The 21,512-nt window shown below is 37.5% G+C and overlaps 1 protein-coding gene across 8 annotated transcripts in view; it reads right to left on the minus strand.

Annotated features, from left to right (window-relative positions):
* micu1 (mitochondrial calcium uptake 1) overlaps positions 1-21,512 on the minus strand; it is a 54,627-nt gene that overhangs the window by 3,819 nt on the left and 29,296 nt on the right. For 5 of the 8 annotated variants that reach the window (XM_038307312.1, XM_038307295.1, XM_038307330.1 and 2 more), the window contains 6 exons: positions 12,545-12,550; positions 11,778-11,892; positions 9,106-9,188; positions 8,536-8,736; positions 6,365-6,502; positions 2,509-2,617 (listed from right to left, as the gene is read on the minus strand). In XM_038307312.1, the coding sequence (XP_038163240.1) occupies positions 2,509-2,617; positions 6,365-6,502; positions 8,536-8,736; positions 9,106-9,188; positions 11,778-11,892; positions 12,545-12,550 (652 nt within the window). Of the gene's footprint in view, positions 1-2,508; positions 2,618-6,364; positions 6,503-8,535; positions 8,737-9,105; positions 9,189-11,777; positions 11,893-12,345; positions 12,397-12,544; positions 12,551-21,512 lie in introns of those variants that run through there. The other 3 variants (XM_038307340.1, XM_038307321.1, XM_038307346.1) reach the window with 2 other exon arrangements.

Here is a 21,512-nt window from a genome sequence, read left to right on the forward strand (position 1 = left end):
GATAAAAGCAAGAAAAGAAAAACAGGAACTAAGACGGAGAAAAAAAGAGCAGCAAATAATCTAAGAGCTCCTGCAGGCAGGAGCAGAGAGCCGGTTTTAGTGCACGGATAACAGTGGGAAAAGGATAACTTGCAGACTCATGCCTAGCAGCAGGCTGTGAACCAGGAAGCAGGCTGATGGTTTCACAGCAAACACACAAAACGTTGGGAGCTTAGTGTGTTTTTATATGCGGCCGAGCCCGAACTCTGGAAACTTGCACCTCAGGGTGGACCCCCCCCCCGTCCTAACACAGCAGCTGCTTCATCAGTAAACAGACATGCAGACAGAAAGCATATGGAGGTTTATTCAAGAGCTGACTTCTAACTATAAACCAAGAGACACTGAATAATCAAACAGCTTCCAAATCAGAAAGCTGCAGATATTCAACTGCTTATATCAAACTGATGAACAGAAATTCAAATGATCAAATCAGTGATTTCACTCAAATCACTCTGATTAACATTGAAAAAGCTACAGCAAAATCTTTCCAAAGAATTCGGCTTTTATTGGAGCAGCATGATGTCTAAAGATACAACCTTTAACTTACATTTAACCATAACTTATTCTGAAGACCACTGCAGCTATAAATATTGGCAATCCAATCATTTATCTAACCTTATCAAGGTACTTCAGTTTTTTTGTTCAGCTCAGCTCAGGTTTTAAAAGGTCTCCTGGGACTGAAATTCACAGTAAAATGTGTCAGATTAGAATCAATATCCATTTAAACTAACAGCCTTTATTTTGAAGGTGATCTTGACAGGAAATGGGTGAACAGAGAGGGGGAAGAAAAATATCAATTAAGTCGGAGCTCAAATGGGCTCCACCTTTGCACCATCAGTGACCAGCTTTTACATTTCTAGTAGATGTGAAGTGTTTTTGTTTTTTTACATTATAAAATTGTGTTTTTTTTTTTATAATACTGAACATTTTAAATAAACGTTTTGGGCAAACTGAGTAACCAGCAAACCAGAGACAGAAAATGAACTAGAAATAGATGTAGTGGTGTCTGATTTATGTATGATTTATGCAAATATCTTTGATCTGAAAGGCTAACCACAGCTTTAAGGCATAGCCTCCTCTTCCATCTTTTCTCTGGACTTTTATTTATGCAGCAAGAGTGAATTTAAAGCTTGTTTTTGACCATTTATTTTCTTCATCTGTTTCTGGAAGAAATGCTGATCTTCTCTGCTAAATATCATTAAAACTTCAGGGTTTGATCATGTAGACCAATCCTCACTTCAGAAGTTAAGCAAACATCCGCTGTAACTGAACATCACGTTGTTTGCATGTTTGGTTAAATATTTGGATTTTGTATTGGGTCATATTTAAGCCTAAAGAAACAGGAAGTGATGGATCAAAAATTAAAAGTTTAGTACATAAATTTAGTAAGTTTAGTACATAATTTAGTAAATAAAAATGCTTTATTTCTATATTCTCTAAATGGATTGTTAGAAACTATTATTTCTGTGCTAAACTGCAAAAAGAGATTCAATTATTGAAGTATTTTTACACATCCTTGCAGGGCTGAAGGTAAATATGAAGTCCATCATACTCATCAGTGATGACAACGACCAGGATTACAGAGAGCGGGTGGAGCAGCTAGTGGGCTGGTGCAGAGATAACAGCATGATTCTGAACTGTTCATTAACAGCTAAGCTGTAGAGGTGATCAGCAGCACCAAATTCTTGGGGGTGCACATCACAGAGAACCTGACCTGGACTGTAAACATCACCTCACTGGTAAAAGGGTACTTCCTGCAGAGGATGAGGAGAGCCCACCTGCCCCACCCATTCTCTGATGTTTTACAGAAGCACAATAGAGAGCGTCCTGACCAGCTGTCTCACTGTGCGGAGTGGAGGCTGCAGGACCTCAGACTGGAAGAATGTGAGAAGAGAAGTGAAACAGATGAGAGGATCGTCGGGGCTCCTCTTCCCTCCATAGAATACATTTAATCCCAGCAGTGCGTGTTCTCCCTGCTGCCCTCTGGGAAGAGGCTTCGCAGCATTCGATGCAGGTCCAGCTGATTCTAAAACGGCTTCTTCCCCACCGCCATCAGACTCTGATTCAAACTGACCACACTTTGTGTATACAAAATGACAATAAAGTTTGTCTAAGTCTAACCCAATTGGCAGCTAACTCTGCATCAAACACACAGGTAAAACTGGTCATTCCGATTCATAGCGCACAATCCCTCTGCCTGAATCATGATGATGCCGCCATGTCTCAGTGGTAATCAGGAGTTTGCACTGCAAGCAGGGAGTCATCTGTCATTGGTGCATAAGCAGGTCTTGAATTGAAATGTGCTCACAGTTGTACTACTAAAGGGAGAAGTGGCAGAGAAACAGATGGATGGACAATATAACGAAATAACGCTGAGTTAGGGGTGGGAGCAAAGCCAAGTTAAGAGATGTGGGAAGAACTGGAATATCTCTGGGAAGGACAAACATGAAAATAGGGGAGTGGGAGTACCTTTATCAATTGAGGCTCCAGCCATGTGGTAGAAACTGAGTGCTGTGTCCACGTCGTTCACGTTCTTTAGGAAGGTAAAGAAATTCTCCACCTCCTCAAAAGTGATTCCCTGTGTAGAAATTGAGAAAAACTGTTAAGTTTGGGTGACAATCTGACCTGCCCCTCCACATAAAACAGCAGATCTACCAAAAAATGTCACAATAAAAGCTTCAACTGCGCAGGGCTGCATGAGAGCAGCTCAACACTGTGACACAAATGACAAGAGGAAGTGGGCAGAAGCCATCGACACACATGAATGATCGGAGAGTGGAGGAAGGACGGGCGGACAGACGGTGCTAAACACACATGCATAGATAAACACAGATCAGACAGCTGCAGTGCTGCTCAGGAGTTCATTTGGAAAGAAAAGCAAGCAGCTGGTCTCTGGCAGTATTACTGTTTTTTTTTTCATTTACAATATGGGTTGTTTGAAATCTAAAAGAGCAAGGATAAGGAGGTGATAATAGAACCAGATTTTTATCAGAAGCTTTGAGGCTTTAGTTCAGACATGCCTGGTTCTCCCAGAGGAAGATGAACACCACAGCATAATACCTCCCCTGACATGTTAAACTATAGGAATGGTGCTAGTTTTCTGATGATGTGAGCTTCAGTGTTTAGTTTTTGTCTCGACCACCAGACTTAGAGAAATTTTAAGCAGACCTGTTTCTGCGCTGTTACCCCGCTCCTGAGGCAGTAGTACGCAGATCACAGGAGATTACCTGTTTTATCAGCCGTTTTCTAGGATAATTGCTGAATTTCTCCATCAGACATGCCTCATCGTGCCTTATGCAAAGTCCCTAAACTGACTGAGGGGATCATTACACTGAAGATGAAGCCAGAAATGAAGCTCAAAGACAATGAAGGAGGAATGTATGGTGGTTGGACTAAAATCCCAATTACACTCCAGTTTTTGTCTTGACTTCCATTTGGTGATGTTTTTCTTCATCTTAAATTGGACACAGGTTTAAACTCAATAATAAGAAATCCTCTGCTTCATCTTCATCTTCCCAGCAGACAGGTGAAGTTTCCAGTTCTGAACCAACTGATGTTTGAAGCTGCTCACAATTTATTACGTCATGACTGAACCACGTCATAAAACTGTTCCATACCAGACCATGAGGTATCCACCACCATGTTTTACAGTATCCTCTTGGTGTGTGGTGTTTTTTTTGTTTAAAACCAACACCATGTGTTTTTGTTTTTTTTATATTCATTTTTAGCTTCAACAAAACACTATTCATCCTCCCACAGAATTTAGGAGTTTACCCATAACTAGATATTTTTTGGGATTAGTCCAAACATGGCTCTTCGTGACCATTTTTCTTAGATTATTTCTACATTTCTCCATCAGAGCTGTGTCATCATAGCTAAGCCTCACTCCAACGTGCAGTTTTCTATTTAATTGTATCTAATTGTTAGCAGTCTTAACTTTCCTGTAGTTCCTATAACACTTTTGGGATGTCATTTGTATGAACAGAATTTCACTAAGAAGACAGATGAGCGAATTACACTAAAGAGCAGATAACTAGAAAGCAAATAGAAAACAGAAGGCACATATTTGTTTCCATTTTCATCTATTCTTCATTCTGTGGCTTAAAGCAATATTTCTGGGAGAAGTGAAAGAAAGTTTCTGCCAAGAAACAGTAAAAACTAATTTCTGCACCATCAATTCCAATCAAGTTAGAGGAAAATGACTGAAAGAGAAATATTGAAGAAGAAAATGAAAGTCTGAAATATTTGGAGTCTATGGTGAAGCAGCTTGTAAAGAAACTCTTCTCCTGAGAAAAGACGCTCTTCCTTTGATCAGAGGTAAACAGAGTGTTGACCAGATGGATGACAACTGGCAGAAAAACCACTGATGCTTTGCTTCTTGTGGTGTTATTTAAAAATACTATTTCCGAGGTGAATCTCTACCTTTCTGTCATGTTAAACATCATCACGTCTAGGAAAGTTAATACCAGCACCAGACGTAGATATACAGCGGAGACATTTACATTCAACCAGAGTTGTTTTGGCCGATAATGATTCTGAACTACTTTTTGTTAAAAGCAATTATTATTAGACAACATATAATTTCCATGAATAAAAAAACAAGGAATTTAATTTATTATCAATCCTCTTTAATCCACACCAAACCCCAATGATACTTAGAGGCTCAAATGTAAACATTTACCAGCTGTTGGTTAAGTTTCCATTAGAAAAGTTGCAGCCTGATTTCATTCTTTTTGTAGCCACTTTCTGGATGTTTAATCACGTATTAAACTGGTTGGTTTTCTAGTTACTAACCCATTGTATCCAGCATAGCCCCCAACTTAAAAACAAGCAGACAAAAAACATTAAGTTTATGTTAAATCAAACAATATGTGTCGAGTGTTTTTTCTGATAGTCTTTATTTCGTCCTTTAAGAGCCGGATAAGAACTTTTGTGCTAGGTGCGTCTGCAGGTATAAACATTGTTTTATATCATTGTCTTCTGCTGGCAGTAATCAGTCAGGTTTCACCACCTTGGCAGTTTTGGGCAGCTCGAGGTCCCGCTTTCAGTAATCTCAAAGGTTCACATCTCATCACTCTTGGGATTCAATATTTTTAGCACTTTTTCACACTTGAACTTTGCTTTCTCTCCACTCCTCTGCTGGGGTAAAACTTCCTTGTTTACTTATAACTCGCATGGATAACATTGTACTTCAGGTCATGTGGTCCATAGCAAACACTGGAAATGCTTTTGGAGTATACTAACAAGTGTAAAAAAAAAAAAAAAAAAAAAAAAGTCAACAAAGCACCAAGTTAAAATCAAAAAGCCTCTGTATGCAACCAGATTGAGCAGCTGGTGTTGCACTTGGTAAGGTCATAGTAATCTACTGGGCCTGTTTAAAGTTTTCTGTTCTTTCCACTCTCTGGCCAGATGTGATGTTTTTCGGCTCTTTGTCTAATTGAAACAACCAACTGCTTCCAGATGCAGCCATGCCGCTGCTGATTTCAGCTGACAGTAAAAAAAAAACTCAAAATAGTGTTCTTTTGTTGTTCTTTCTACTCGGAACCCTGCACTGACAGAAAAACAGCCCCACAGCATGATCCTGCTACTGCCATGCCTCATAGTGTCTACACTGTTTGCAGGTTTGAAAGCATTTTTAAGCTCATTCAAACATTTTTTTTTTTTTTTTACAAGCTATTCAGTTTGTCTAAAGGGGAAGTGATGCATTTAAGCCAAGCTGGAAGATTTTTAAAGCTTACCATTCTTTTATTTTTAGCCAAAACCCACTCTAAACCAAATCAGTGTGGGTGGTGACATTGATTTTCTGGCTTCAGCCTTTGTAAAATGTTGTTTGTGACATTTTTCAACCAACTTCTTCTCCATTAAATGGCAATGGGGTTCTTTCAGTTGATTGGAGGAAAACCAAGTCTCTATAAAGGACAATGCTCCCTAAATCACCTCCGGTCAGAAAGAATAGATAATTTGGGGAACATTGGGCTACTTGGTACAACAGAAAACAAATGGACTACACCTCTAGGCAAGAGAAATACAAAGAAACCAATAAATTAAACTAACTTTTCCAGATATACAGGAAGAATTATGTCAGGGCTGCTTTAATTGGCTATAGTTTGTGTGTTAGAGGCATCTTGCTAAGGGCCATTTAAGTAAATATGCATTCATAGGTGTGTGTCTACATTTGAACCACTTTCCTCCCTGGAAGCCAAATAGTTCAAAGAAGTAAAAGACTATGAGATGCATACTGATGATGGAAGAATGAAAGGTTCTCTAAGGATAAAGAAGTGATCGTCTCTGAGCGTGTATAAACACAACAAAAAAGCAGAACTACCTGTGCATCCTTAAACATCTTCTTCAAGCCCTTCTGCATCTGCTTGAGTTTACGTGACTGGACGCCGCTGTACGCCAGCAGCATCCCTCCAAACTGTCTCTCTGTGATCCTGCCGTCCACGGGGTCGTTCCTCTCAAACTGTGGAGAGAGAAGGATGGAGAGTGTTTATCACGGCCGCACTTTAAAAAATGAAATTGTCTAGTGAGCTGTTCTAAACAAAATTTCTTTTTGTTTACACTTGTGTATACAAAATGACAAAATAAGTCTAAGTCTAAGAGTGAGTGTTCTCCAGAGGGGCAGGCAAATCAGTAGGAGGAGGATGGGCAACGTTAAATACTTGTGTCACGCTTCATGCTGAATGTTGTTTGGAGCTGCTGCTGCTGAATTGGATTTTTTCCCCACAATGATTCACTGCAGGACTGCAGAAAAGTCTTGGATGAGCTTAGCTGCACTGAAATCTTGTACTGTTTGACAGCCTAAATACTCACATGTTCTTTTCTGGATCTGATGACTTGTGACAGTTTGCTGTACGTCTGGAGTCATGCAAGTCACTAAGCTGTGGCTGTTTGTTTAATCAACTAAGAGCCTGTAAAGTCTGTTCATGAAAAACAGCTTAGAGTGTTTGTACAGTTTTAGCTTTTGGGTATGGTGATATAATCAGGAAATGGTAGATAACCCTTTCTATTAGAGCTAAGCTTTGTTCTTGTCCGTCTCTAATTAATACCTTCATGTTTTGGGAAACTGCCAATCAACAGAAAACTCTCTTTACCAAGGCTGTGGAAACAAATGACTGAATTCATTAGAAACATGTCAGTTTTGTGTTTGCTGTTTGTTAATGATTCTGATGTGAGAACTGCTGCCAGCGCCTGCAGTAATAGCTTGTTATTGCAAGAACTACAGTGTTGCTAGGCAAACACTGTTCATGGTGGCAGTCATAAAAAACAACAACACATCAAATATCTGGATGCTTAAACGTGCACGCCCTTCATGTTTAAAAATCTCGTTGAACTTTCCAAGTTGTCATTGGCAGGAGGCCTAATCTTAACCATGGTCAAATTTGGCCTCTTTGTGTGACAGTACTCCTTCAAATCAGTCAGATTTGGTTCTGGATTCTTGTTAACTTCTATTTTCTTTTAATGAAATCATTATTTTCTAAAGTCTAAATCAGAGGCCTTCATATCTGCCATAAATCTCCAAAATGGCTGCTGAAAAGTAATATAAAAAAAATCAATAATAAGTGTGGATATCTAAAGAATGCAGTTTTTTTTAAATGGAGCAATTTCATTGAATTTCGACTAAATAACAACAATAAAAGTAACAGTAATATAATTTTAGTAAAATTTTTGTCATTGGGTTGGAAATGATGTAAATATTCCACAATTATATGTAATATCCTGTTTCTGTATGTTTAATTTTTTTCCTTTTTTCAAAACCTAAAAACAGAAATAATTGATAAAAAAAAAAAAAAAGTAAACCGTTTTGGAGCATCGATTGTAGGACATTTTCTTAAGATTCCTGTAACTTTTGTAGCTCTAGATGTTTATCCAGCAGGACTGAGGTTTTGTAAAGGCTGCAGACCTCTGATACCGATCAATGTCTGGACTCAGTCCACCTTAACCTTCATTGGTCCAGCAGATCACTGAAGGGTTAAGTCAACCTACAGTGTTTAAATCTAAATTTCACACACTTCTCTGTTAAATTTCAGAGGCTATTGTGGTAATCCCTAAATAATTAACTTTTGATTCAAATATACCCATTTTATTTATTTTTTTATTGTTTTTCAGATCATCTTTTCAAACTCCCATAAGGTTTTCCCAGATATCAGTCATGCAGACTTTTCCTGCCTGATCAGTTCCCATCTACTCTGTTCATCAGCATCAAACAAACATTGTGTTTTTGTAACATCTCTTATGTCCCAAATTTCTGCTTTGACTAGCTTAAGGGATGCAAATGATTAAATGTTAGAAAAATATAACTACAAAAAATAAAGGCTAAATGTGTAAACTCTTTAGAGCAACAGTAGAAAATGTAAAAGGTGTGAAAACTTTAAGTGTCTACACATTTCTTGATATCTCTTTATGTGCACAACTCAGATATCAAAGATACATGTTGATGTCAGTGTCAGCTGGTGTCACTGCTTTCGTCATGACTTTACGTTCCTGCTTTATTACCTCTAGTTTGAGAACATCGTGCTGCAGTTTCCTCTGAAACTCCAGAAAGCTGCCGATTGTGAGTTTTCCCTTCAGGTCTGCCCCAAAGAAGTAAGTGGTGAGAGCAGAGCTGCAGCCGGCTGTCTTCAGTGTGTTTCCTGTAGTGGAGCGGTCGCGGTGTCGCATGCCCATGCTGGTCTGGGATCGAATGATGCTCTGGACCTGTTCAAGAAGAAGCCACATAAACCAAGACTGTAGAAGCAGACAAATTAGCTGATGACAGGAATCACTTGTTTTATGGTTTGATCGACTGTGACCTAAATGTTCTCATTGCTCCTGACAATAGATGTTTGGAAACTGGCCACACATTTCTGATTGGTTCATCTTAAATCAAGACAGTTATTATAAAGTATTTAATCCCACTTGTAAAAATAAAACAATCATTGTATTCTGCAAAAACGGATCCAGGTGGGAAAGTACTTATTAATCCTAAAGGTACATTTCATTTGTAGGTCCATGTCACCTGAACCTTTCAACACCTGTTTTCTTAGTTCTGAATCATGCTAAATGTATTGCTGTTGACAGGCTGACCTGTTCAAACTCCTCCAGGTCCACTTCTCCATCGCCATTTAGGTCAAACATCTTGAAAGCGATCTCAAAGTTCCTCTGGGGAGCTGGACAAGACGCAACATGAAGACACAAAGAGGGAAACCTTCTTAAATCAGTGCAGGACAATATGAAAAGAAAAGCAGCAGCTAGAGATAATGACATATTTACTAGAAAGCAGCCTCTCTTAACACAACTGGGAATGAGTTCTGAGTATAAAAGGACAATAAACATCCCTCTGAGCACAAAACAAAATACTGCTCAATTAACCTCCCCATCTGCCAGCAATGATGCTGATACAACATAAAGCACTGAGAAAAAAATTAATACAACTATCCCTTACGGAATTCAGCTTTTACTTTTTTGTCAAATTTACATATTAAAGATCATCTCAGAAAAGTAAGCAGAGGACAACATGTAGCTTTTAAACTATTGTTTTATTTATTGAACACCTTTAAAAATTATATAAATCTAAAGAAAAAGATAAATATCTGGAAACTAAGCTGCGTGTATGCGTAAAGGGAATCCTGATGAGTGGTTGTGTTACCATTAGCAGCAACAACTGGAATCGAGTGCTTTAGATGACTGCCATGGAGTTAATATATATGTATTTTTAAATCACTGCAGGAATTTTGCCTAAATCTTGCCTCCAAATTACTCCTGCGATCACAGCCGCTCAGTTGGATTTTACTCCAGGGCATGTTTTAAATCCTTCATACTGGAATTTTTGAGCATTTCAGAGGAAGAATCTGTTGGGGAACTTTGGATCATGTGCTGCATGTTTCAGAAAGTTGCTTGAATGGAAAATGTTCTGAGATGAGCATAAAACTGATTCAACTAAACGCAAGATCGTTTTAATAAAACGTGTCAAATGACAACACAAAGGCAAGCTTAAATAAACTAGAGGCCGTAAAATAACTGAACTGTTGTTACCGGTTACACAAAGATGGAAAAAAAAACAGCTTTGATCTGATGATCAAAATGATCTGAAGTTTTCAATCAAAAAATTTTTTTTATGAAGCTTTAAAAAAATATTGTTTAACAAAACGTCCAGTGCTTTATTTAAAGCAATTTCTAATATTACTTCGATATAGATTATAGAAAACTGCTGCTAAACGGAAATAATAAGATAAGAAATAGCTGAACGTAATCTGTCAAATATGCCTAAATTGACCTCAAAGATGACGCTTCTGCTGCTTTAAACACCCATTTAAAAGACATATTGGATTTATTTAATATGATCTACTAAGATGGAACAAGTTTTATGCAAGCAGGCAAATGGTATCAATCATGGTCCTCCATTTCCAAGTCTATAAACCGAGCAGAAGCAGTCCTGACATATCAACACATTGCTTTAAAAATGACTCAGCCGGAGACATTATTCACTCAAACAGATTATTATAAATAATCTAGCTAAGACGGTGATATTCATTTAAAAGAGGAGAGAGAGAGAGCTGCCATTAACTAAAATATTCAAAGCAGCAACATCACCGTGCAACTTCCCCTTTTTTTGCACGCTTGATTAGCTGTCTAATTTTAAAGATGGTGGGCTGAGAGCTTAAGCACTTAAATAGAGGAAGCACCACAAACAGAACGCTGACCAAACTCACTGTAACTAAACATCATTTTACTGAAAAATTTTTTTTTTTTTTGTCTAAAAAGAAACAAAGATAGATGCAATTAGAAAAGTTTTCAAACGTTTTTAACTTTTCCAAATGATATTAATCGGGCATGTTCCTGCCAATACAAATAGGTTTTTAGGGGTTATTCAAATTGTGTCAAATGAAACGAAAAGCCCTAACCCCCTTCCACTCTGATACCCCTAAGATCTCTGCAGCAATCAGTTTCCATGCATTCGATAAAAGATCATATTAAAAATCTAAGCCATGTTGGTTTTCATCCTCAGTTAAAACTGATGGACCAGAATCTTCCGCAGTTCTTTTAGTTTTTATATCAGCTTTATTATTCCTTGAGTAAAATACACACAAACAACTATGATCATCAACTTTCAAGTCTCACCTTGTACTTTGACTAGGCCATTTTAAATAGAATATGCTCTAATCCATCTACACTAATCCATTGAAAACTTGACTAGATTTCTGGGGTCTTGATGCCAGTTTTAAGTGTTTTGTCGCCCCTTAAAGTTTTTTTCTTCTGGTTTTGTCTTATATTAACTCAATCCAGCTTGTCTGCAGAAGAAAAGTATTCCCACTCCCTGATGCCACCACCATTGACTTTCCACACTGTGAAATTCGCTCTAGGGTGATATGCTGCCTAATTCTAGTTTCACTTATAGGGAAAAGGCTAAAAAAAAATATAAAAAAAAAGGACACTGGTTTGCAGCCCTTGGATTTGCTGTTGTTTTTATTGCAACTTGTATAACTGACTAAAATGTATATAATTGGTTTGTATTTAAATACAGAACAATTACAAATTAAATCATCTAAATGTAATTTACATTATTTAAGTTTGAGATACAGTTTAGAAAGGATTACTTTATAATCCTTCACACAAGCCTTTTACAGTTATAAAAACCAATGTGAGAGAAAAAAGAAACTATTAACATTTGCAAACCACTGTAAACTTGTCTACCCACAGGCAAAGTATAGACCAAAATACTAAAATATAAATAAATATAAGTTAAATCTCATACTTACTGGACAGCACAGTTGTGAGGAATATGTAGTCAGAGAAGGAGATAAGACCACATTCTCCTAATGTGTAAAATATGCTGTCCTCATCTGCAAACTTCTCTCTCTCTTGGGCGATTTTCTGCTCATCCAGGTCAGAACAAAAAAAAAAAAAAAGGAATGAAAAAATTAAAAGCAGCACAAACCTTTTGATTATGCAGAAACACCACTTTTTAGGAAATTGAAATACAGCTAATGGACACAAACATTGTTTTTCTCTCACGTACATTTAGAAAATAGTCACAATGCACACCACGGTTAATAATGGACAGGTTTTGACAGGAGTCATGCAACTGCTGCATACACATGAAGCCATACAGATGGGTGAGGGCGACATTGTAAAACAATCAGTCTGTGGTCCGGTCGGGTTGAAAAGTCGTTATTCATCAGAGGCTTTACTCACGGTGTTAAAAGGACATAAAAAGAGGGGAAAACATCATGAGAGACACAAACACATTTTCAATTAAGCATCTCTGAAGCCCAACCCACACAGAAAACAGGTTAATTTTAGAACACACAGAGATGCCCAGCTGACCTGATAGTTCTCAGTCAGCACGTGTATTAACAGCATTGCATGACAGTCCTGAAGTCACATGCAAACTACACACAGAGAAAGAGAGACAGCAGTAGGACGCTCCACCTCACAGAAGAACAGAGCATGCCTAGTGGAGGAGCGACGGCTGGGTGTGGTAGGGGGAAAGATTTGGGGCCCCACTGAGCCCTTGTGGAGTTACCTCCATCTGCAAACGGGTCCATGTCAGAGGAGGAGGAGGAGGGAGGAGAAAAAAACGATTAGAGAACATTGTGGCCTCTGCTGTGTTCAGCAGGGCCTTGAATGACAAAAACACACATTTGCATTGAGAGACACATCAGACATCATCTCGATCAACATAACAAAACGGTTTCTAGGCCACTCAAAGTTAGGCATAGAGATATGTCTCATCATGGTGGAACTGAAATATGACGGGAAATCCCAAAAAACACAACCCTTTTTATGAATCATGATTTTATTCCATCAGGTCCTAAGGTGTTTTCCAGATTTAATATCATTACAGCCACAAACTTTGACATGCTTATTAGGATTCTATAAGAAAACACAAAGAAGTGCATGATAGTGAACCAGAGGAAAAATTAGATTAATTAGTGCACAGGAGGCCATGTACTGAGGCCTTTGTCCTCAACGTGGCCGACCCGGGTTCAAATCTGGCCTGTGGTCCTTTGCCGCATGTCTCTCCCTCTCTCTTGCACCCACTTTCCTGTCCGACTACCCTACCATAACAAACCACTAGTGCCACAAAAACCTCAAAAAAATCTTCAAAAATAAAATAAAATAAAAAAGTGTTCTATGTATTTGTTTTCAGCCACTTTAAAACGAATATGTCCTTAAACAAGATCCAGTGCAAACAACTTAGACTCAACTTTATTTATCCACTGGGATAACTCCTTCAGGAAAATTCTGGTTCTAGTAGCTATATAGAGTAGAAAGAGTTAAAGCAAGATGCCATTAGAAAATAATAAAAAAAAAAATACGACAATATAAAAAGTATATAGTACAATAGAGCTTAAAAAAGTTCTAATGTCCTGGAAGATGTTTCCTTTAGATATAAAAATATCTACACAGTAGAGAGCTCAGGAAAGACGACACAGTAGTTGACTTGATTATTGCACTTGCATTGTAGAAATGTACTGAACATATAAATAAGTAAAAATTAAACCGACTACACAGACTGACAAACTGCCAACAGAGGTCCCCATATTATTAACTAGGATGTACCTATGTGTAATTTAGTTCAGTGGAAATGCAGCTCTTCAGTGAAGCCCTCAGAGTTTTGTTAGAGAACATTTTCCTTCATCATTCAATCCTACTGAGATTAAGGTTTTTTTTTTTACAGAGAATAGAATATGTAACACAGATGTATTCTATCAGCAAAAGAAAATAAATAAATAAAAGGTTCTTCAACAAACTATGAAAACAGTGGGGCAGAATATATACGCAAAACTATTTTATTGCAGTTTTATTTGCAAACATTGTGAAAAGTCATGTATCCTATTCCTTCCTGTTCCAAATCATGCACTATTTGAACTATTCAGCTCATTAAATACATAATTGTTTGTGGCTGTAATGTGACAATATTAGCTCAGCACTGCATATTTGTGTTTGCCTTTCATCTGAAATAAACCAAAGTGATGCAAATCTGTTCAGTATTATTATTTGAAGACTGAGCGAATGTTGCATAAAGCAAATCCCAATACCCACATCCAGTCCTTTAGAAAAAACATATTCAATGCTTAAAATTGAGCGGCTAGTTCATTGCATGGCAATTTTTTCACAGTATTGATGGCTGTCAAAGACAAGTGAATAACAGTTAAACATAAATCCGTGATTCAAGTCCAGTCAGCAATGCAAAGACATAAAATAGCAGTTTTCACTGGAGCATGTATTATTAATGCTATCTGCATTAGCTGGTGTGGAGAAGGAAGTGAAGGGAGACAATGAAATGTTATCACTGGAGCTCTGATGCCAGCTATAGAAAATAAAAGAAATATATTAGAAGAACAAAAGGTTAAAGGTTGTTGGGTGAGCACAAGTATAGTAGTAGTGGAGAGAAATTAAAAAAGAAAAAGCAGAGAGTTTGGCTTGTTATAGGAAAAACAATTGCTCTAGATCTGTGTGTTAACTAAACGGGCAAATAAACAAGCATTACTCCAGTCGGCAGGTATCCTCCATACAGACCAGAGACACACAGGGCCTTGTTATTATCCTCATCATCATCAGAGCTGAGGCACAGAGGACATTAAACATAATGGCTTAGTTTTTCCCCTGGCCTGAGTCAAGGACAAAAACAGCCCCACAGAAAAGGCCTGAATCACCCTGACAGAAATACAAACACTAATAAATAGACAGAGGGGGGGAGAGAAGGGCATACTTATTTGCTATAGTTGGAAATCTTTAACCAGCTCAAGAGAAAACAAACTAATAAACCCACAAAGACCTTCCTGAGTAACGCTCTATTTTAAAGACCCTAATCTTAAGTTAGTTTTCTCCCTCTTAAAAGGAGGGTTGTGAACATACAGTATATGAAGCGATCATATTACTTGTTGTCAGCCTATACAGGAGCACAATTATGGAGCAGTAAGGTAAAGAGGCTATGCAGACTTTCATCTCAGAAAAAGCAGCAACAGTAATTGTGAGAATTCAGCTCCCCTTGCTGAAAGAACCTAATCTGAATGCAAATCACTTACTTGCCGTCTGACATGTTATGCAGATATTGCTGCTATCATATGGGACTTGTTGCTTTAGTGATGGCAAGACTGCTTGGCTTCCATGCATCAGTTATTTCTATTTATCAATCTGATCCATCTGTAGCAAATGAATCTAAAAGCCCTCTGGCTGATCAGCATATTTAGCTAAGTTAAGTTTGAAAAGCAACACAAACTTAAAATTCAAACCATAGTTGCCAATGGCAGAATGCTATCTTAATATTAAAACTTAAAGTGGAAATGTCCCTAGAAAAAGAAAAATATGGGACAATTTTCCCCTGAAAACTAAATACCAACATATGGAGTCATCTTGACAAAAAAAAAAAAAAAAACTTTTAATTATATTTATAGGAGCATTTAGCCACCATTTCAGATCCCAGAGAAAGGTTACTTTCCCCAAAGACTGATCTATGAAGAGAGGGTGAGAATAAAGTACCGTATACAGACAAAAAAAACAAAAATTTTTTTTTCCTCAGCCAGATAACACCAAACCACCATTTAAAGTAGTTTTTTCCCACAAACTATAAAATAACTGGACATTTTGATTCATTTAAATGCTTTCATGTTTAAAGTTGGAGATGAATCACAAGCCATACATTAATCATTTCAGGTGTTTGAGAGCATTAGGTTTTTTCGTTGCATTGTCTTATTAGATGATGCTTTTGATGAGCCTCAGTCAGTAAAAAAACATCTGCTCATATCAACTGATCGATTAAGTAAATAAGTAAACAATAAGTGCCCACAGTAAATGTTCTTAAATGACCTAGTGTTTGAAAGCAGCTGCTGATTGGCTGCATAAGACGTTTCCTTTTAAACAATAAATATGTAGCTCATCAGAAGTGACAGTTTAGGTAAGATGTTGTTCCATTTGGGAAAACAAATTATGCGCATATAAGTGTTGTGACAGAGTGTGCTCTTAATGTTTTCACAGGTACATCAGCTATCATCCCAAAGAAGAAAACATGGATTAATCTTGTTTTATTATACCCGTGTTTCCCAATCTTTTTCACTTGTGTTCCCCTTAGGGCATTTTTTCTTACCATGAGTACCCCTATCAGCCAAAAGTATTGATGATTGTCCAAAAGTGGAACTTACAATAACTGATTATAAAAAAAACAACTTTTTTTTTTACTAAATCTTTTAACTTCATAATTTCTTTCTAAAGTATTACTTCTTAATTAATTCTTAATTCTAAAAAAAAAACAACATACATATTTTGACTGTAAGTTAGTAAGGAATCGAAATAAATACAAAATAAAATACTATAAACCTGTGTTTTTAAAACTGGAGCTCCTTTGAGTAACTCCATTATAACACATTTAAACTTAATGAATTGGGTACAAAATACAGAACAAAAATTATATTCAGACTGACTTAATTAGTTTTATTTTGTTTTCATCAAGACACCTGAGCTGCTTTGATGAGCTCCAATAGCTCAGGGTAAAAAAAACTGCTGATACCAGGCTGTTCTCTACATCCAGACTGTTGCTCTGCCTTATTTGGTGAACTCAATATATAAGAAAAACTTACTTTTTGGTTTCATTTTTCAATTGACTCGTCACAAAGCAAAACAGACCCCAGCCTGATTTTATTTTACTATCCAAGAAATAAAATACTCTGGTGACCCAATTGTGGGTAAAAAAGATGCACAAATCAGAAAAGAACTGGTGCCAATCTTTGTATTAACTGATCAAGTCAATACTTTCTTCTTGGGTGGATATTTTGTTAAACTTGGCGATTGTTGTCATATTTTGTCAATTTGCTTATCTTCTTTTTTAACCTAGATATCATAAGCTACAGGCCAGTGCACAACTTAAAAATTCACCCTGTAGGAATAAAAAAATAAACAAAAGGAAAAAAAAAAAAACAAAGCAAACATAATAAAAAGTGTTTGAAGTTATTTTAATCTTTTAAATGATACTTAATTCTGTTCCTTAAATAGCTTGAATAAAACTTGAATAAAAAATAAAAGATCCAACCTCTGATTTAGTCTGGATTTGTTTTTACAGCCCATAATACTAAAATTAAACAAAGAAAGTAATTACAGCTGAACGTGGAGTTAATTAACATCTGTGGGTGTCAGTTGATCAGTGTCAGATCTGATTGTTTCTCTTAGCGAGCCAGGTGTCGGAAAACATCCTTACCACAGGGACTGCTGTATGCCTCATACATCTCTTCACATGTCAGCCAAGTTATAGCCAAGCCCATCAGCTGTATATGGATGACAAACTGAGCTGGCCCACAGGCCTGTGAGATAAGGCAGAAACATAGTGCTGACAGAGCTGCTGACTGAACTCTCAGCTCTGCTGGCGGCAGGACAGTGAACAGTCCTGCTGTCGTATAGACACACAGACGTGTGAGGGACTTGGCTTAGTCTTACCTTTCCCCTGAACCAGTCCAAACATAAGCACATTAGACCCCATCCAACAAAAAATGCAAGAGGAAAAGGAAGAAACAAATGAGGCTTGTGAAGGCTTACAATCCTCCCATCCAACACATCCATAAAAAAATATCAGGCCACAAGACCGCACCTTTACTGCACATCAGGCCACCTGGCTTTGGGCCGACAGCGGCTTAAACTTGGCCTGCTATGCGTGAAAAGACCGCAGTGCTCCGTCACAGATAAGATCTGTGAACAACACTGCAGCAGCTGGCAGGCAGGGAACTGAATAAAGAGAGAATAGGATGAGCTTTGTAGTCTGTGTCCGAAATTTCAAACACTAATAAGCAATCTTAAGATGCGGTGCCACTTCTGTCTGCACAGTCTCCTCTGAAAGTCATGAGAAGAATATTATTCATACCAGTCATTTTTTATCTGACTGAAACCATAAAGTTCTTCCTATTCGATCTGAATATGGTAGACCAATACCAGCGGTGCATCATTGTGCAGTGGAAGGAAAATTACAAGTTCTATTTGTTTGTTTTGTTAAATTCCAACAGAACCACCAGTTACAGTTTCAAGTGGTTTTAGGGTACGTCTGAAGCTAAGTCAGACTCAGGTGGGATGCAGAACATTTGTTTATATCAATTTTATGTTTTGCAACAGATTTAGATGACTGGGCCTTTCTACCAGCTCTCTTTGTTTTGATCTAAATCTTTTCAGCGGAGTTCTGGCTCTGTTTTTAGGATCATGGTCCTATTGAAAGGCGAACCAACACCCCAGTCTCAAATCTTTTACATTCTCTGGTAGATTTCCCTCCATCCATCTTCTAATCTCCTAATCGGATAATTAGAAGATGGATGCCGTCACTGTTTTTCGCACCGAGGATGTTGTTTCATAATTAATTGCAGTGTTAGATTTCCACCTCACATATTTTACATGCATACCAAAACGTTGGGTCTGTGTCTCATCTCAGCAGAGCACCATACTCCGTTAGCTTATGGCTTTTTTTCTACTACTATTCCAGTAAGGCCAGATTTTTTAAATGCAAAACCTTTTAACTTTCTCCTCATCAAAGAAAGAAAAAAGAAAAACTTCTGGTTCTACTGAACCCATTTTCCTTAGATAGGTTTGAAGTGTAGACATGCTTTCTATTTTGAGATGATGGGCTGAACAGTGCTTTATGTCATGTTTAAAGTGATAGATATTTCTAAATCATTTTAAACTAATACTTTACTGAATATATAATATACTAATACCAGGTTGAAACCCATCTACTGTTTTGCTTGGTCTTTCTACTTGCTCACTAATTTCACTCTAATGAAACACTGAGGCCTTCACAAAGGCAAATTCATTATCATATCCAAAAATATATATTTTGTGATACCAGAGAACTTAAAACCAGGTATCACTTTCTTTCCTCTTCACAATTAAATGACACTTTGTGTTCGTCTATCATATAAAATCCTAATAAGATTAATTGAAGTCTGAGTAAATAAATGGTTCAGGAGAACTGAAACACTAAAACTGATCTCTGCTGATAAAGCAGACTATGATTCTGAGTGATGTTTTATTATTAGATTTGTCTGTATCTGAACTCTCAGTGGTTGAAGATGCAGGTTAAAATAACCTGTGAAACTGGAGTATAAACAGTAACAAGTGAAACGGGATCAGCATGTGCAGCGTGACTCACAGAGTAAAATGGTGTCAAAAAAAAAAAAATAAATAACGAACCTACAAATCAGAACCAGCACCTGTGTGTCCCTTATGTGATGCGATAGCTTAAGGGTTCCTGTCACTTTAGCCAGAACAATACAGGTTTCAGTATAACGTTCAGAATGACTTGCTTGAGGCTACAGGTTACAGTTATCTGAGCTGGATATAGAGACTCCTGGGCTGTAAAACACTAAATGAAAACCATAAATTATCCATGGCCATCTGAAAGGTCAAAAGTCCACATTTGCTGATGCATACTGGCATAGGGATGAAAAGAGGCCGCTGTGTGTGGGTGAACAGATTGTTGTGGGTGTGGGATAAACTAATGCATTCACTCTCCACCTCTAATTCACCTCTAATCCCAGGAGTAACTGCATAGCAGGTGCTCCGTTAATAACTCATGATCACTCAAGGAGCTAGTTTTGAAAAACGGCTCCTTATGCAGAACATTTCCAAGCTACTTTTACTTGTTTAACTAAGTGATAAGTCTCATCATACGATAAACAAAATGAGCTCGATAAAAAACAAACCTCTAACAACTTCAAACAGCTCAACTGTACAGAACTAAAGAGACGGGAAAGTATTTACAACATTCATGAGTTAGCTTTCACAAAGTAAATCATATAGAGAAGTTAAAGAAAGCTAAAGCCATAAAATGCACAAACTGCTATTAAAATCTGCACCCATACATGTTTATTTTATTTAAGGATTAGTGTCACATTTCAGATCTTCAGAAAAGTTTATATCGGACAAGTTTAAACCTGAGTAAATACAAAATAGAGCCTTCAAATAATAATTTTATTTTTTAAAGGATAAAAAAAACATCCAAACCTTATTGACTGTATGTGGAAAAGAGGATCCAGTCTAAACGAGCTAAACAATCTCACTGGGAGAAAACACTGCAAACAAGTGTTTGCAGTAGGTGAGATTAAAAAAATAATAACACATTTTTGGAGCAATGCTGGTCAGTTTTCATGCATGATGTGTAGACCTTGACTAGACCCAAAAACTACTTTCTTTTCCTTTTTTGGCCCTTCAGAGTTGGACTCTGCCAAGCCTTGGTCCAGCCCCAGATCAACACACTACCACCACCATGCTTCACATTCTGTTTGTTGTTAATTCTGCTAAACTTAATGGTTAGATGCTACTCTAGGTCTTACTCTAACCTAAACGGGTCAAATGACATTTGTTCTCTACATTCATGATTTGATGAAGGGCCAAAGCCTTTCTACATTTCTTACAATTTAAACACGTTTATTCCAAATGATATATCTACAATCCTATGAAAGTTAGTGGTCTATTTATGTAGCTGTAGCACCTCATCATCAAAGAGAATTTTTAGTAAGTGTAAAACAAAACTTGGCTTTTTCTGATTCTGACTCACAGCTGATTCATGAAGTCACAGAGAGCCAGGTTGGCTTGGTAGCTTTTTCTCTTAAAAATTACATTTTGAAAACCATTTCTTTGGCTAATTTATAGGCTTTGATGCTAGATTTTGTTTGATGATCTAAAATATGTAACTGGCTAAGAAAAAAGCAAAAAAAAAAAAACTGGAAGGGGACAGAGACTTTCCCCAGCCCTGTGAATGCAAGTCTTAAAAAATAAAATAAAAAACAATAAAAAAACTGATGTTATGATCAAAGAGGTCGTCCAGGAAGCTTCCTGTGAAACAAGCAATAGTCAGTATGACATGAGTTGACATAAAAATAGTCTTTTTTTCCCTTCAAACTCCAAGCTGTGTGTCTTCCATCTTAGCAGGTCACACTGTAAACAGTTCAGCTTCAAAAAGGAAGAGACCAAGCCATGTCATGAAGATTAGGAAGAAACAGACCAGGTCCTGAAGCTGCAGGACCTCTGAACCATGCGCTTTCAAAAAAAAAAAAAAAAAAACCTCATGCAGACTCACATCTCAGCAATCCAGAGGATGGATTTGTGAAGGCTTACAAGCACATCAAAAACAGCCTGACATTAGCTAACAAAGCAATCTCCTAGATCCAAACCCGGGCCGCGATGCCGCCATGCGCAGGAAGGAGGCGCCACCGACGGCTACTTTCCTCTTAGGCACAGGCAAAGAGAGCAATGCATGCTGGAAGGAACAGCTGGAGCATCAAAAGCATGTCGAAACTAGAGCCGATACTTTTCCGAGGAAATGAAAGGATGGGGAGAAAGGGAGTGTTCTTCCAAAGCAAGACAGAGGGAGTGCAGGGGAACAGCAGCCGCTATGATCTGGCATTGACTTTATGAATTAGTTATGGTTGGCTGCTCTTAGCATCTCAGTTTGCAAGGTTTGACTCTACTCATAAAATTTAACAATGAACCTAAATGAAACTCACTTTTAGGGAGTG

The sequence above is a fragment of the Cyprinodon tularosa genome, unplaced genomic scaffold, assembly GCF_016077235.1.
Source record: "Cyprinodon tularosa strain WSP-4 unplaced genomic scaffold, ASM1607723v1 ctg116, whole genome shotgun sequence".
Classification (NCBI taxonomy): Eukaryota; Metazoa; Chordata; class Actinopteri; order Cyprinodontiformes; family Cyprinodontidae; genus Cyprinodon; species Cyprinodon tularosa.